At 37.4% G+C, this 16,598-nt stretch overlaps 2 protein-coding genes across 2 annotated transcripts; one reads left to right on the plus strand and one right to left on the minus strand.

The window, feature by feature from the left end:
* On the plus strand, positions 4,460 to 9,894 carry LOC109834221 (ABC transporter G family member 9). The gene is made up of 4 exons (XM_020402199.1): positions 4,460 to 4,834; positions 5,273 to 6,113; positions 6,751 to 7,061; positions 7,441 to 9,894. The coding sequence occupies exons 1-4, from the start codon at positions 4,733 to 4,735 to the stop codon at positions 8,092 to 8,094; spliced, it is 1,908 nt and encodes a 635-aa protein (XP_020257788.1). The 5' UTR covers positions 4,460 to 4,732; the 3' UTR covers positions 8,095 to 9,894.
* Positions 9,805 to 10,814, minus strand: LOC109834222 (photosystem II repair protein PSB27-H1, chloroplastic). The gene has a single exon (XM_020402200.1). The coding sequence runs from the start codon at positions 10,570 to 10,572 to the stop codon at positions 10,033 to 10,035; it is 540 nt and encodes a 179-aa protein (XP_020257789.1). The 5' UTR covers positions 10,573 to 10,814; the 3' UTR covers positions 9,805 to 10,032.

A 16,598-nucleotide genomic window follows, 5' to 3' on the forward strand; every position in this document is an offset into this window, starting at 1 on the left:
ATCTTCGTGCAAAGGACCAAGGCGATCTGCCATTGTAAATCTTGAATTTTGACAGGTTAACACTGCCGTGAGGCTTCACCAGAGGTACGGCAAAAGAAGAACCAGGAGCGGGTGTCGACGGGGACAATGAAGCGACCGCGGGGTTGTCTCTCTAGCCGAGATAGGTGGATGTGTCTCGGCCAGGGGCAATACACTTTAGTGTGTCTCGGCCCGTGAGACACTTTGATGTGTCTCGGCCCTTAGCGATAGTTTCAGCTATCTTCTTATTTGATTTTCGCGCCATCTTGGACTTTGGCACCCAGACTTTACGTGATTTCCACGAGACACTTTGATGTGTCTTGGCCCTCAAAGACATTTTCAGTTGTCTTCTTATTTGATTTTCGCGCCGTCTTGGACTTTGGAACTCAGACTTTGCGTAATTTTGGTGTTTCTTTGGCCACCTCTTCCTTCTGTAATTCTTGTGCCTTTCGCACAAGAGCACGTGCGTGCGCGTCAAGTGTGCAACGCTTCTGGATGCGTTCCTCGAGAGTTGAACGAGTCCTTTTGACACGGACTCATTCGTTAGGGTTTGAAGGAAACATGAGTTTCTTGCCGTTAAGGAAACTGAATCACTCGATGCTTCCTTGACTCTTGATCCGCGTAATAGCTAACCTCATCAACCTGCTCCAAGGCATTGGTGAGCTGACGATCAAGACGTTGGCGCTGTCTCTGACGAGCCCTCTTCGTCAAAGTTAGCACGGTTTCATCGAATGCTCCTTGGATGAGGAGGAGTTGTTGTGAACAGAAACTCCGACTTGGTTGGATGCCGGAGGGGCATTGCGAGGGGAAGCCTCAGCGACGATTGGGTGACACTCATCACCCTGGGCCTTCATCAGATCTGAAGACCAGCGAACCTTCTTTGAAAATGAGATCTTCCTGAACTTGTGGGACGAGGGAGATCCGAAGAAGGCGGATGAAAGGTACTCCTCGAACTTCTGTTGGTCGAACTCGTACTCGATTGCTGCATCAACCGGGATCTTGATCGGTTGCAACACTACAGGCAGCAAGACTGTTGGCTCCCATTATTGTCGCTAGCGTGTTTTCGTCGGAAATCAGTTTCATTGTAGAATCCATTTACAATTGTTTATCGACTTACAATAGATTCGATGGAGTGAGCCTTTTTATGAGACTTCTCACTACAAAAGAAACAAAATGAAGACTTCCTAGAAACACACGCATAAATAACTGTTTATCGGTTGCTACTTGCGTGGGATATTTGCCTATGCCAGGGACGCGTTAGCCCGTGGACGATCGATTCACAGATCCTGGTTGATCGTGAATAAGGCTCGAGACACCCCTTGGTGTCTCAAATTGCGAGACACACTATGGTATCTTGGAATTCGAGACACCTCTGACTATCTTGGATTTCGGGCCTTGTCGTTTTCGTCGTTTTCATCATTTTGTATTTGTATCGGACAATGCTCTCTGACTTAGATAATGACGTTTTTCATCTTCTCTTCACCTCGAGCTGCATTCGGAAACTTATAGACAATTTTTGATGCCTACAGGGATGAATTGAAGATTTACTTCACATTCAAGCATGGGATAATTTAGTAATTGATCTCTATCTAGGGTTAAGAATACTCGTAGTTGAAGAGTTGCAGTTAGACTACTAGATTATGAGAAACTAGGGTTTTGGTATTGTAAGCCTGCTTAATCGAGTTTGTGATTCAAGAGAACGTTCACATAGTGAGGAAGCCCATTTCTACGAAGGAAGAGTGGATGTAGGATTGTTTTTTCCGAACCATTATAAAATTTTTGTGACCGTGAGAAATTTCCATTCTTTGCATTGTTTACTATTTTATTTATTTATTTTTATTCCGCTGCATATTCTGTGATATCAAGAAAAATAATAGGCAACTCTGTTCAACACCACCCCCCCCAAAAAAAAAAAAAACAAGAAAGAAAAAAACTTGCATTTCGGTTCCAAAAAATTTACAGAGGAGATCTATCCGCACTTATAGACAAATAGTACATGGGTCCTATCCGCACAAATAGAGTTATTGGGAGTCTGTCCACAATTGGACAATAATACAAGGAGTCTATTCCCAATTAAGCCTAATCTTTTTTAGGTGCACATATCAGAGACAACTAGTCGCAATCAAGCCATCGGAGCCTGACCCTTGTTATCAACCAGACCAAAAACAAGTGGCTAAACTTGACCGAACCACATTCGACTTGATCCCACACAACATGAATTGATAGGAGATACCCAATGCTAGCCAAGACAGCGAAACTCATCCATCACGCAGGGCTTATTATTAAGATGTTAGGTTCGCTAGGCTGTATGCGTATGTTGGATATAACATACAGATACAGGGCTTATTATTAAGATGTTACATTGCTCACTTCTATCATAGAGCGTATCGTATGTATTACACAAGTTAGCTGTTTAACAAATTGGGGGTCCCCAATTGATATATATATGACGACACACCGAAATTTCAATTGAATACGTTTCGGTGATGAAACCATCTCAGAAAATCAATGTGAAATTTCATAATTTTCTAATATTACAAGACAAAATTCAGTAGACACTTAAAAGGATTTGTAATTTGTAAACAAGAGGAAACGGAACAATGATCAGGAGCTCCGGCCTGGACATTTGCGCTAGGGAATATATAAAGTACTAAGGAGAGGCTATTGGTTGGTGTAATAGTGGGGTAAGTAGGATATAATTTTTAGGACTTTGTTCTAAGGTGTTATTCATTGGGATAATGAGTTTGGGATAATTACCTCTCCTACTCATATACAAACTTTTTGCCCCAACCTTCAAAAATTACTTCATTCTTAACTTTGGGACAACCATGAGGAATGTGAGATAATTTTGAAGCATTAATTTATTAAATATCTAATGTATGTCAATTGTATTAGAATATATAGTATGTCTTAATTACATTATATTATAAAATTCTACTATAACATAAGATAATTAAATATTATATAATATTATCTAATATAACATTAGTAAATATCATTATTACACATTAGTTAATAATATTTCATATAGTATAATATTAGTAGTATATTATTATTTATTTATATTATTTAATATATATTTTATTAGTTAGAATAAACATATTATTGTAGTATTTTTATGATATAAAATATTTGTATTATAATTTAGTGTTTATATACTTAATATAATAATATATTAATTATATTATAATATAATTTAATATGATAATATATTCTATATATAGAATATTTATTGCTACAGTAAAAATAGTGATAACCTACTATATATTGAAGTATGATATTATATATAATTAATATAATAATTTAGTATTTTCTATTGTACTTTATCATATTAATTAATAGTCATAAATGCATTATAAATTTTGTGATGGTTATAATATTAGATAACATTTTATTGCTACAGTAAAAATAGTGATAACCTACTATATATTGAAGTATGATATTATATATAATTAATATAATATATTATACTAATTAATACTATTAAAACGTATTAATAGTACATTATAGTTATTATAAATATTATATTTTAATAAGGAGCCTTGTCATCAATTATCTTATTTAAAGTATAGTAATTATCATAAAATATGTTATTATATTTTACTAGTAATATAATATTTAATAATATTATATTGACTAAAACAAAATAGTATAATATTTATATATATTTAATCAAATATTATATTATTAAAATTTTGTATTAAATATCTTGTTCGTATATTATATCAATTATTATATAATATTATATAATAATATTATATAATAACATTAAACATAGTTATAATTAATTAGTAATTACAATTTAACATATTATATTTTAGAATAAAGTAAAATAATATATTATATTATAATAACATACTAAATAATATACTAAACTAATTAAATAAATTAATTTGGAGGTAATTGATAAATAAAGATTATATTTTAATAAGGTGTTACATCATCAATTATAACATATGAATTGCTAAATCAAACCTTCAAATTGTCACATTATCTCGACTTGTCCCGCTTTACCCCGGTCGAAATATTCGAATGGGATCAAATTGGTCCATTAGAACAATTATCCCAATTGACCCGAACGTGTGCCAACCAATAACCCCCTGAATGGTCTCGCGGGAAATGGCTCAAAGATCGGGGTTATTTCTGAGAATTAACCAAAATATTGCGGGTGGGTGGGGGATAGAGGTTACTAGGTTCCCATGGAAGTGAACGGAATCTCTCTTTCTTTCTCGTGTGATAAAAGGGCAGTGCACGTTGATGGGATCAGCTAGCTGTAGGGGGGGCAACGGTGGCTGTTCCAATCTAAAGCCAGTCACCCAAATGCACTTGCAACGATGGGGCACGAACCACGCAACGTATGCTGTCATTTATGTGCAGGGGAACGGAGAGAGACGTGGTAGATCGACCTTTCCTTTGATTATGCGATATCGAATCCTTATATTAAGGGGAGCTGGCCATGACTCTTTCTCCTCCATTGGATTGTAATCCCATGCACTTCTCTCTCACCAGGCGTTAGGCGATTGTGTTTTAGGCAGGGAAAAGATTTAGTTTCGGTTGTTTTTCCTTGATGTCAATGATTGCTTATTAGCTAACTTCGCCTCTTTCGTTCGTTCGTCCGTCTACCTTGCCTCAAACATCCATCCATCAATTTAATACCGACAACATTGAGCATTGATTCAACACAGACACCCGCAAACGAAGATTGATACCGGAGATGGAGGAGTCATTCTCTGTCTCTGCAACGCCACCAGCGCCGGATCAAGGGGGCCGGCACCGTTCGATCTTCGCCAAATCCAAGCATCCTGTTATCCTTAAGGTAAGCGCATACAAGCTAGGTTCGTCATCCTTCGTTTATTCCCTTTTAGGATCTCCTGATCACTGTGGCCTACACATTCTTCGCATTGAACGCATACGTACGTATTTGTTGTTTCGTAAGGAAAGAAAGTTCTTGGATTAATTGCTTTGTCATCTTATGTATCTGCTACATCTCTTAAAATGGGAAGGAACAAAAAAAAAGTTGAAATCAAAATGGTCTGTTTCTTTCCTCTTTTGCGCATTAATCATCTCTTTAATTAGCGCGTTTAACTGATCCCCGCAGCACAAATCAGAATAAGATTAGGCTTGAGTCACACCTGTTTCCTACAGCATGCATATCTTATAAGTAACTATGTATCGAAAGAATCGCTAGCTGATGAAGTACTTTGATGCTTTGTTCGTATGCGTGCGTATTAACGCGCGTATAATGATGCTGCAGTTCGAAGATGTGGTGTACAAGATCAATACCGAGACTAGCAATTACAAATGCGTGACGGAAATCAGGAAGAAGCTGAAGTCGAAAAAGGGTGGTAGCAGCAGCAATAGTGACAGCGAGCGTGAAATTCTAAAAGGCCTATCTGGAGCGGTAGTTCCAGGTGAAATGCTAGCAATGATGGGTCCATCGGGCAGCGGGAAGACCACCCTCCTTACCGCCCTCGGCGGGCGCATGTCTGGTGGGGGCCACGTTTCCGGCAGCATAACCTACAATGGGCGTCCCCTATCCAACGGCATGCGACGCAACATGGGCTTCGTCACGCAGGATGACGTTTTGTACCCTCATCTCACTGTCACTGAGACCTTGGTCTACACCGCTCTCCTCCGACTCCCTAAATCACTCTCGAAGCAAGAAAAGGTTTCACAAGCCGAGGCAGTCATGGGCGAGCTAGGACTCAACACTTGTCGCAACAGTATCATTGGTGGTCCTATGTTGAGAGGAGTGTCAGGAGGAGAGAGGAAGAGAGTTAGTATTGGTCAAGAGATGTTGATCAACCCCAGTCTTTTATTTCTCGATGAGCCTACCTCCGGGTTGGACTCGACGACGGCGCAGAGGATTGTGTCGACACTGTGGGAGTTGAGTAAGGGAGGGAGAACGGTTGTGATGACTATTCATCAGCCCTCTAGTAGGCTCTTCTACATGTTTCATAAGTTATTGCTGCTGTCTGATGGCAATCCTGTGTATTTTGGCAAGGGGTCTGAGGCTTTGGACTACTTTGCCAGAATCGGATATGTGCCCGCTGTCCCTATGAATCCTGCTGATTTCCTTCTAGACCTTGCCAATGGTATAACTCGAACATCTGACTTCTTTTATCAGAAGTTACACGCACGTAGACCCCCTTGGTATCGTTGTTTTGAACTTCCTTCCCCTGTAATTTCCTTGTTGCAGATAGACTCCCTGGTTAAAGTTTTAGAATCCTTCACACTCAGATAGCCTCACTATTTCTTCCTGGGGCAAAATCTGTCAAAAGTTTTACCCAGGGTAAAAGAGTAAAAAAAAAAATCTAACCCTGGGCTCTATCTATAACTATGAAACTAGAGGGGTAACAAGTTCAATCCAACGATACTGTAGGGGACTATGCAATGTTTATCCCTTAAATCTTCGATGGTTTGTTGCGGAGTATTCGATCGTTCATTCATTATTAAACAAGAATAAACCCTTGTGTATATTACATGTTCAGATTTCTTCTCTTCTTCTATTGTTGTAAATTTTGCGCTATAGTCCATGCAATCGGAAACGAAATTGGGTAAAAACTTATTAAAATAAAAAGATAAATAATAGGAATAGTAAATATGCGTAAACACGAACCAAACAGCATATCTTTTAAGCATTCCGCTAGCTGGTTCTTTTTATAGTTTCCTCTAGCGTTCTGATAGCTCTCGGTAGAGTCTGCAATGTTGATTAATATTATCATTAAACAGGTGTATTGTCTGATGACACCTTGGATAACCGGATAGCTATTAAGGAAGCTTTGGTCACAGCGTACAAATCTCATGTCCAGAATAGGGTGAGGGATGAGGGACGAGAGGTTACCAGTCACTTCAAGCAAGAGGAGCCGGAGACAAATCAGTGGACGACATCATGGTGGGAACAATTCAAAGTGTTGCTCGAAAGAGGTATAAAGGAAAGGAGACATGAATCCTTCTCTGGCCTCAAGATTGCACAAGTTCTTGTGGTAGCTGTGGTATCAGGAATCCTCTGGTGGCAGTCTGGAGCTCATGTCCAGGATCAGGTCGGTTCTATTTTCAAATTGTCGACAAACATTCAGATATGCAGTGTAATGAGTTAATTTTTGTGCGTGTGTGTCTGTGTGTGATATTACTAATGTGTACAGTTTTCAATTAATGTGAACATATATTGAGTAAATTTCCAGAAATTTAAGTGACCTGAGGCTCTATTCATTTAACTTTCGTATCCCTCAGATTTGCTTTGGGGTGCCTGCTGACGTCTGACTGGTCTTGAGAAAAGACAGATTATATGCGTATCATACATCAGCATGCATCTCGAACCAAATCCAACGAATAAAAAAGTTGGTGAATAGAACCCTCATTCCACTTAAGTTTACATAAGTTTTTTGTTAATATATTCATAACGTCTCGTATTATTTGCAGGTAGGACTACTTTTCTTCATCTCAGGATTCTGGGGGTTCTTCCCAGTGTTTCAAGCAATATTCACCTTCCCACAAGAGCGAATGATGCTAACGAAAGAGAGGTCATCAAGAATGTACAGGCTTTCCTCCTACTTCATGTCTCGAGTAGTCGGGGACTTACCGATGGAACTAATCCTTCCCACAGGATTCATAACCATAGTCTACTGGATGAGTGGCCTAAAACCAACAGCAGCCAATTACTTTACCACCCTCTCGGTTTTGCTTCTGTCAGTCTTAGTAGCACAAGGTATTGGACTCGCAATTGGTGCTCTCATCATGAATCTGAAGTCCGCAGCCACACTGGGGTCTGTAATTATGCTCACATTTATGCTCGCTGGTGGATACTATGTTCAGAATGTGCCTGTCTTCATCTCTTGGATCAGATACGTCTCCATGAGCTTCTACTCATTTAAACTTCTTGTTGCCTCCCAGTACTCTGCCACCGATACTTACGGATGCAATCCAATGGCTACCTGCAAAGTCGCAGATATTCGTTCAGTAGACCTTGTGGGGTTTAGCCATCGTTCAGCAGCAATTATGGCCATGTTTGCTATGCTCTTCGCATATAGATTCATCGCTTACTTGGCCCTCATGAGGATTGGTGTCACCCGCTGAAGCATGCATGAGTTTTATGAAGCCTTTGTTCAAAAAATGGAAGGAATAACTACTACTGTCGTCAACTGATGAAAAAAGCGAGGGAAAAAACAAACCAAGCATAGATTGTTTTTTGAACGATTGTTACTCAGCTTACTGATAGGTGTTAACAATACAGAAACAAGAGTACTTGCATACATACACACAGCCTAGTCTAGAAAACATTTACTAAGAATAAAATGTTATGTCAGCAGATAAATGTTCGAGCAGAATTGTTGTGAGGGTCTCAGGTGGGAGTCGTACTGTAAACAGAAAATTTGGTAATGATACTAATTATAAAACAATACAAAATTTGGAACATCTCTGTCCAGTGCGAGTATGGTGTAATTCCTGCGACTCTTATTAATTTCATAGCCTACTATAGATATTTCAGTTCCACATGATAAGGCTAAGGTTTCTTAATAGAAGTAATTGTACTTCATCTTGCATTGGAATTTGATGAGGAAGAGTAAGTATATAGCAGCATCCACAAAGATGGAGAGATTACAAAGTTCATATATGTCACCATCTGAAGCACTTGATGTCATGTGTGGGGATGCTATTTTCTTATAAGTTAGATGTAAAAATTAAGGTTGACTTGCATAAGAGGATATGACAGGAATATGAGGTACCAAGGTGAAATAATATTCCCATAAAGATAACGTGAAGAGAAATGAAAAGTCAATATGATGAACAAGATTTATCTCCAACCATCTCGATCTCATCACCTCATCAACAGTTTGTCGTGAAAGATTTTCGCTTCTTTCTCGACGCTGATACCATGTACACAACCTCTGGCCTAACTCAGACAAGGTATATTCTGATCAGATCTCTACAATGAAGTGGAACGGCCAATGCTAAACTTGTCCTCGAACTGGTTGCTTCTGGTGTCGAACCTTCATCCCATAATGATGTTCTACACTCCGATGTCATTAATACATCTATCGAGCTCTTTAGTGCCTCTCCGTGGCTAACGCGGATATTGCTTACACCATTAATAGACTAGCCAGCATATATTACGCATCATCCTACAAGACAGATGCGGGATGCGAGCTGTTAAGCGGATCCTTCGAGCTAACGATTGATCAAGGTCTTTCCTCTTCCCCCACTCCAGTCTCAAGCAGGCCTATTTGGATCTGGATTGGTGCAGTAAACCTATTGATCCTCATCCTCTAAGCAGCTTAGGTATCTTCATAGGGATAAGTTTCGTCTCGAGAAGCTCAAAGAAGCAACATGCGTGCTCAAGCACAAAATCTGAAGTTCGATTCATCTCCACCATGCATCGATCAAATAATTGATAATATTTTCATCAGGGTTTGTCCACTACGAGGCTTAATTATCTCAAATTCAAATCCAAATCCAAGCCATTGGTGCACGACCACCCTGTCGTCTTGCATTGACAAAATTTCATGATCAGTAGCAATTAGTTCCTGAAATCCAACAATTGATCACTGATCGTATGTTCTCTTTCAAGATTATAGTGATGTGTTGCAATAGATTATGTTAGATTTTAACTGTGCATTACGATTCAAATTTAAATTAAAAAAAAAATCTTTCAACGCATGTTGTATATACAATTATATAAAGACATATATTCAAAAATACAGGAGAAGCTTCACGGTTTCTTTAATGAAGACACTAAAGTTTGAGTAGCATATTTAGCAGTAATGTGAGAAACCTTCCAACTCGAAATACAAAATCCATCTTGGTCGTTCGATTAGATTAGCTAGGTCTCATAAAATTTTACAAAAAAGAGAAACATAATCGTTCTACACCGAGGAACAGGAAAACTTCACGAACGAACGATGACTCGAAATACACGCATGCATGCCACATCCAATCGAATGCATAAAAGCAGAAATCAAACATGAGTAAATTAACAGGTACAGTGGAGACCGAAGCAAATGTATATCAACGCATTTATCTACCCCTCAGCAAAGCCTTTTCGGCCGTGTCAACCTCCTCAAGAATCCTCGCCTTACGCTTAGCCGGAATAGGCGCCGTCGGACCAAAGCTAATGTAATGACCCGACACAGCATTGAGCGCCGAGTACATGTCTCTGAACGAGGGCCGGCCGAGCAGCGCCTTCTCCCTCCTGTATTTCGCCACCCAGGAGTTTGATGCATCTCTCAGCTCCGCCACCGCCGTGGCCACATTCGGATCAGCCTTCTCCATGCCTATCGTAGTTCGCAGCTTTTGGATTACGTCGCTTGTGTCCTGCACGTACGTCTTCGCTGCCATGCGGCTGATGCCGGCAGCAGCACCGCCGCTGTCGATGTCAGAATGAGGAGACCACCAGCTGTCTACGGCTGGAGGCAGACGCAGAGCAGTAGAGCTAGGGACATCCGTCTGCGCAGCGCAGGCGACGACGGAAGGCTTCGCTGCTGTTGGTGGTGCCGAGGGTAGCTTGCTGCACCTGCAGCAAGGGGGTGATGTTACTAAGCATGATGATACCTGCATCTTCTTCTCCTTCTTCTTCTATCCTCTGCAGATGTTCTCTTCACTCTATCTAAACGGTGGATATATGGATTTTGATCAGCTTTGATCCTTTTTGGATCTGGGGTTTTTCCCCCACCTCCTTTTTTGTGAGACTAGTTGATGAAGTTTGGATTGGGAGGGAAGAAGAGGATCACTACTGGTGCCACGTGGGCTTATCACCTTATCCGGCCATCTTCATTTTCGGGACATATGAATGGATCGCATAAGTTTTAGATGTATGTGAATCTGATACATACGTAAACTACATTTAAAAGGAAATGGATATCTGGATCCTCAAGAGCTCTTAGTGGGCCTCGATTAATCCATTATCCGGCCCAAATCTCTCTATAATCCACGATTTCGACTTAATAGTAGTAGTGGTAACCAGACTATAATTTTTGAACTACTCTCAAATTACTACACCTAGAGTTACGGGGTCCTTGATGACCGATCAACTTTGAAAACAATCCAAATCCACACACTTTTGTGAGTAGTAGTGTAGGAGAAGTTTGAAAAGCATAGTTTAGTTGGAATTATCCTTCGGACTTTCCATTTCTAATGTAGGACAAAAAGCTATGTAAGGTTCGAAAAGTCAAAGTCTCCGAATGGGCCGAAATTTGCACAGCTCAAGGAAAGGGGGCCAATGATGCGGCATAATTATGTACCAAAATTACAAGTGCACAATTGATCAAGTTATAGTATAAAAAAATTATCGATCCCACGAGGAAGGTGATTTTAAGAGATTATTAGAATTGGTTCTTATGTTTTGTGCGTTTTAAGAGATTATTAGAATTGGTTCTTATGTTTTGTGCGTGACAATTAGAAATAAAGAATAAGTGTGATTATGGAGAGAATTGGTTCTTATGTTTTGTGCGTGACAATTAGAAATAAAGAATAAGTGTGATTATGGAGAGAGATGTGGTGAGTGATTGTTGTGAATATATGCAAGAGACAATAAATTGAATTTTAGAGAAAAAAGAATCAAAGAATAAATAAAATCACAAGGCAAGAGAGAAGAATGAATAAAATCAAGAAATAAAACCAAGAATGAAAAGAAAATTTAAGAAAGTTAAGATGGAGGATTCAAAAGAGGTAAGAAATCTAGAATGTAATCCACTAGCTAATTTTAATTACAAAATACAAACTATTCTCTTTTTATGACTATCAAACCAGTTAAGGAAAGTATAACCTATCAAATTATCATCTAAGTTAAAATTACTATTCATGATAAGAACAACAATAAGATAATAATCCTAGAATTCATAAGCATAACCTATCAAACCATTTAAGATAAGTATAGATTATCAAATTCTTCTTCTACCGATTAGTTCTTAGTTGATTATCCTAAGCATGAACATTTTAAGTGAAAGAGAATAATTCATACAATATAAAGAAAATTAGACTAGTTTTATGCAATTCTAAGATTCTTACAAGAATTAATTTCTCATCTTAAGAAATAAAAAAAACAAGAAGAAAAAGAACTAATTACAAAAATAAAAAGAAAAGAAAAATCTAAACAAGAAATAAATCTAACTTCTAACTACAAAGAATAAAAATCTAAACTAAAAAATAAATTGTAGAAATTAAATGCAAGAAAATAAATCTACTCTACAAATTAAAGTGCAGAAAGAAATAAAAAAGACAAGAAAATAAATCTACACTACAAGCATGAATTTAAATCTAACTAATAAGCAATAATAAAGAAATTACTAAAAAGAAATAAAAGAGAAAAGAAATACAAACCTTCAAATTGCTCTTCATCTCCATCCTCATCATTCAACAAAGAGGAGAAAGAACAAATTTAAAGAGGAAAAAATTATTTTTATTAATTGCAACTAAAGTTACAATTTTTGGAAGGCCTTCTCAATTAAGAGTAGCCCTCCTCTCCAAAAGGAGTTTACAAAATTTTCACACCTCTAACCCCTCACTCTCTACCCCTATTTATAGTAAACATCAGTGAATGAGAGCCATTGGATTCAAATCTTATCCAAAACCAACAAAAATCAGCCATTGGATTGTAACTGCCTGGACGTCCGTATCGATACCCGCATCGATAGGGGTATCGATGCGGGCATCGATACAGGCATCGATGCGGGCATCGATGCCTGCCTCTCTCCGGTTGCTGTCCGAACTTGTTTCTTCTTGTGGGCTTTGGGCTTGGACAAATCTTTGATTTCTTCATTTATTTGGTTTGGGCTTTGGCATTTTTTTGGCTTTACTTCTTCTTCTTAGCTTGGGCTTTTGGATAATTTGGAAATTGATTTTCCAATGGGCTTCTTTGCTTTATTTCTTCATTTAATCAACGGGTTTTTGTTGAGAGATTGGAGTTTGAGATTTATTCTTCATTAACCTGCAATTAAAAGATAAAAATAATTATTAGTGGTATATTTATTCATATAAAATAGATAATGAGGGTATAAAACTGTAATAAAATATGATTATCAAATACCCCCATACCTAAACTCTTGCTAATCCTCTAGCAAAGAAAATAAAAAGAAAATTTTAACTCACTTTCGCAGGAATCGTGGTTGTATTTAGCGCATACAACAAGCCTTTAAACCTCTAGGTTACCCTAGTGGACGAGTTGTAGTCTCGTGAGGGTTTGCAGTGAATATACCCACAAAATTCGGTCAACTTGCCAAGTTAAATAAGTCAGTAAATAACTAATTTTCCTTGATATATTTAGACATTCTAATTGAAGCTAGTTAATAATCAAGAAAACGTTTTTATATATAACTCCAATGTAAATCCCCTAGAAAATCTTTTTCATTATAGCAATACAAAACCAAGTCAAATCTTAGAGATTTAATTAAAAAGTTTTGAAAAGAACATGCTAACTCCTTGTTTTAAATAACTTTTAAGTTTCTTGATCAAAAATTATTTTTCAAGACCATATATACAAAACAATAATATATAGAAAAAAATGGTTAGTGTTATACGTATATAATATTTTTTTCTCACTCTTTAATTATTGGTGATTGTTTTCTATTTTAACGGGCTTTCTAAGTGACCATTTAACGAGTTTTGGACCAATGAATCCTAACCTAATTGGGCTTAGGTCATTAAGTATAGAAATACTCATTGGGCTTAATTACTCAGTCAACTTAGGTTTTATAAGATAGAATCACCTTGAATTTAAGAGTTTTTTTGTGCCTATTTTTCGCACTCTTCTTTTATAAGGTTATTTTTTTTAATATATATGTGTATAAGTATATATAGTCTGGAAAAAAAAATTGTGTAAATCAAGATATCTTGAAAAAAATATTTTCAACTCTAGGTTAAGCATGCAAAAATTTTATTATTTTTAATTAAAAATCTAAGGTAAGACTTAAGTAAAGTATACTAGTTGAAAAATTATTTCTTAAGAATTTTATTTGGAGTTATCATAAAAGGTGAACTTGAGTATGTCACTAACTAGGGATTAGAAAATTCAAAATCTATCAATTAGATCAATTATTACTTAACTCTATTAATTTGGCAAGTGACAATTAATTAATTTTTTTTAATTAACAAAAGATAAATGCTGAAAACTAAAATAAAATACTAACTAGCAAAATATAGACAAAAGCTAACTAGCTTACACCCCCATACCTAGACTTTGTAGTGTCCTCAAGGCAAATAATATCCAAAATATCACAGTTTAATAAGTACATGTCGAAATAAAAATCAAAGACAAGGTAAAATAAAAAGAACATCCCTCACTGCTCATCTCCTGATATATCTCCATCCACATCATCCGCGACAGCTGCTGAACTCGGTCCTGCCTCATCCTCTCCTGGGAAATCATATGGCTGAAATGATGTGATATAACTATGAAGCTCAAGTGGAGATCCATCTGTATCTCCATGTTCTCTCTGCCATCCTCTCGCCAAATATGCCAGGGTATCGGTGGAGTAGCTCATCTGACCATGTATCTCGTGTATATGCCGCTGCATCCTGTGCATCTGTATCTGCATCCTGTCCATGCGACTCCGCATTCTGTCCATCTCCTCTCGAATAGGATCCTGTGTAGCTGGCTGGTGCTGAGGAGGCTCTCTACCTGAAGGACCGGACTGATCTCATCCTGAAATGCTCCTCCTCACAGTCTGATCATTTAGTAACCCCTTCCCTGCTTCTAACCTATCCTCTGCGAATACTGGAACGTGAAATCTATGGCAGAGTCTAGTGATAAAATAGGGGTAAATGAGCTGAGTACGTGATGCAGACTGTGTCCTGACCCAATCCAACACATTCTCCACTGATGAGCGCATCCATACAAATATAATCCTCGCTATATCAAATCGCTGACCAGTGGCTATCCAAAAGAGAAGGAGAATATCGTGTGGGGTAATGACAGAGTATGCAGTGGTGGGTTTCAAATCAAAGTTCAGGAAAAGATTAAGTAATCTATATTCTGGTTTGAGATTTCCTGAACCGAAACTAGATGTAAAGATCCTCCCACACAAGGTTGCAGACATGTTGTTGTATTCTGGTGTACAAGGCTGTAAAGTGGATGCTAAATGGAAGTAATCTGGTACATCAGTGGGTGGTTCTGCAAGGTTAAGGGTAGCACGGATAGTGGAAAGATCGAAAATAACCCTAACACCCCTCACGATAGAAAAAGCTGAATATTCTCTATCTGGATCAATCTCCCATCCAGAATAGAACTCATGAACTAATGAAATGTTGGCTTTTTCTAGGGGTTTAGTCATCATGCTCCTAAGACCTACTGCAGTTAACATGGTGACTGTGAAATGATATGTATGCAGTACACTCATCTGAAATCCCCTCTCAAAATAAATGTTAAGACTCACAATTCTAGCTAAAATAGTGGGTCTATCTATGTCGGTATCAGATGGATCAGAGGATGATGAACTTGCTCGAGATTTCTTTCTGGGGGGCATCTACAGAAAAAGAAAAGAAAAAAAAAGGAAAAAAAAATTAATAATAAAATTCCAATATATATATCTATATATTTTTTATTTTTATATTTATTTATTTATTTATTTATTTATTTTATTTTTTATTTAGCTATAAATTATTCAACATGAATTAATTTCAAGTTATCAGAATTTCTTTTGACAATAAATTCCCTCAAAATTATTCTTTGAGAACATACATGTTAAAATTTTGTAACTTGATCGGTGAAACATACATGTTGATATGACAATTATAAGCTAAATCGTACAATTGTTGAATAAATAACTTGATCGGTGAAACATACATGTTGATATGACAATTATAAGCTAAATCGTACAATTGTTGAATAAATCATCCAATACAAATTTCCGAATGTGAGAAGTATCCAATTAAACTTTTATTTGACCAATTACTCACATTTGCACAAAACACCCCAAATTCAAATTTATTTTTACAAAACCCCCCTATTTTTTCGGATTTGCATAAAACACCCAATTTTTTTTTTTCAATTTGAAATCACGTACCCAATTGAATGTTCCAAATTATGCGTTTTTGCACAAAAAACCTAAGAATTTTTGGGTTTGCATGAAACACCCTAAGTTTTTTTAGTTTTGCACAAAACACCCCAAATTTTTTTTTTCATATTTTCGATCAAGATATCCTCAATTGAATTCTAAGTACAAACCCCCAAGAAATTTTTTGGATTTTGCATAACCCCCCCCCCCCCCCTTTTGAATAAAAATCCCCAAATTTTTGGCAAATCCCCAAATGAAACCCTAAATTGATCATGAATCAACACAAAATATGATAATCATTCACTACTACCCATGATTCAATCACCAAATCATCCATGAATAAAAAAAATTTTGAAATTACAAGATCAAGTTTAGGGAATATACCTTAGGAAGATGAGGAAGAAGCCCTAAAGATTGCAGAAATAACCCTCCAAAATTTCTTGATCTATGTGGGTGAATTAGGGTTTGAGAGGGGAGGAGAAATTCGGGTTTGGGAAGATGAAATGAAGAGTGAAAGAAAGGGCTGGGTGGCTGCGGTTTTTGAGGCAGATGGCTTTAGGCATCGATGCCGGCATCGATGCTGGCATCGATGCC

Source organism: Asparagus officinalis, chromosome 3 (genome assembly GCF_001876935.1).
Source record: "Asparagus officinalis chromosome 3, Aspof.V1, whole genome shotgun sequence".
In the NCBI taxonomy this organism is placed as follows: Eukaryota; Viridiplantae; Streptophyta; class Magnoliopsida; order Asparagales; family Asparagaceae; genus Asparagus; species Asparagus officinalis.

Bases quoted from the DNA above. Each gene is read 5' to 3' on its own strand.
- LOC109834222 (XM_020402200.1), bottom strand. From the start codon at position 10,572: ATGCAGGTATCATCATGCTTAGTAACATCACCCCCTTGCTGCAGGTGC.
- LOC109834221 (XM_020402199.1), top strand. From the start codon at position 4,733: ATGGAGGAGTCATTCTCTGTCTCTGCAACGCCACCAGCGCCGGATCAA. The intron at 6,114-6,750 runs GTATAACTCGAA...ATCATTAAACAG, and splicing joins CCTTCTAGACCTTGCCAATG to GTGTATTGTCTGATGACACC. The intron at 7,062-7,440 runs GTCGGTTCTATT...TATTATTTGCAG, and splicing joins GAGCTCATGTCCAGGATCAG to GTAGGACTACTTTTCTTCAT.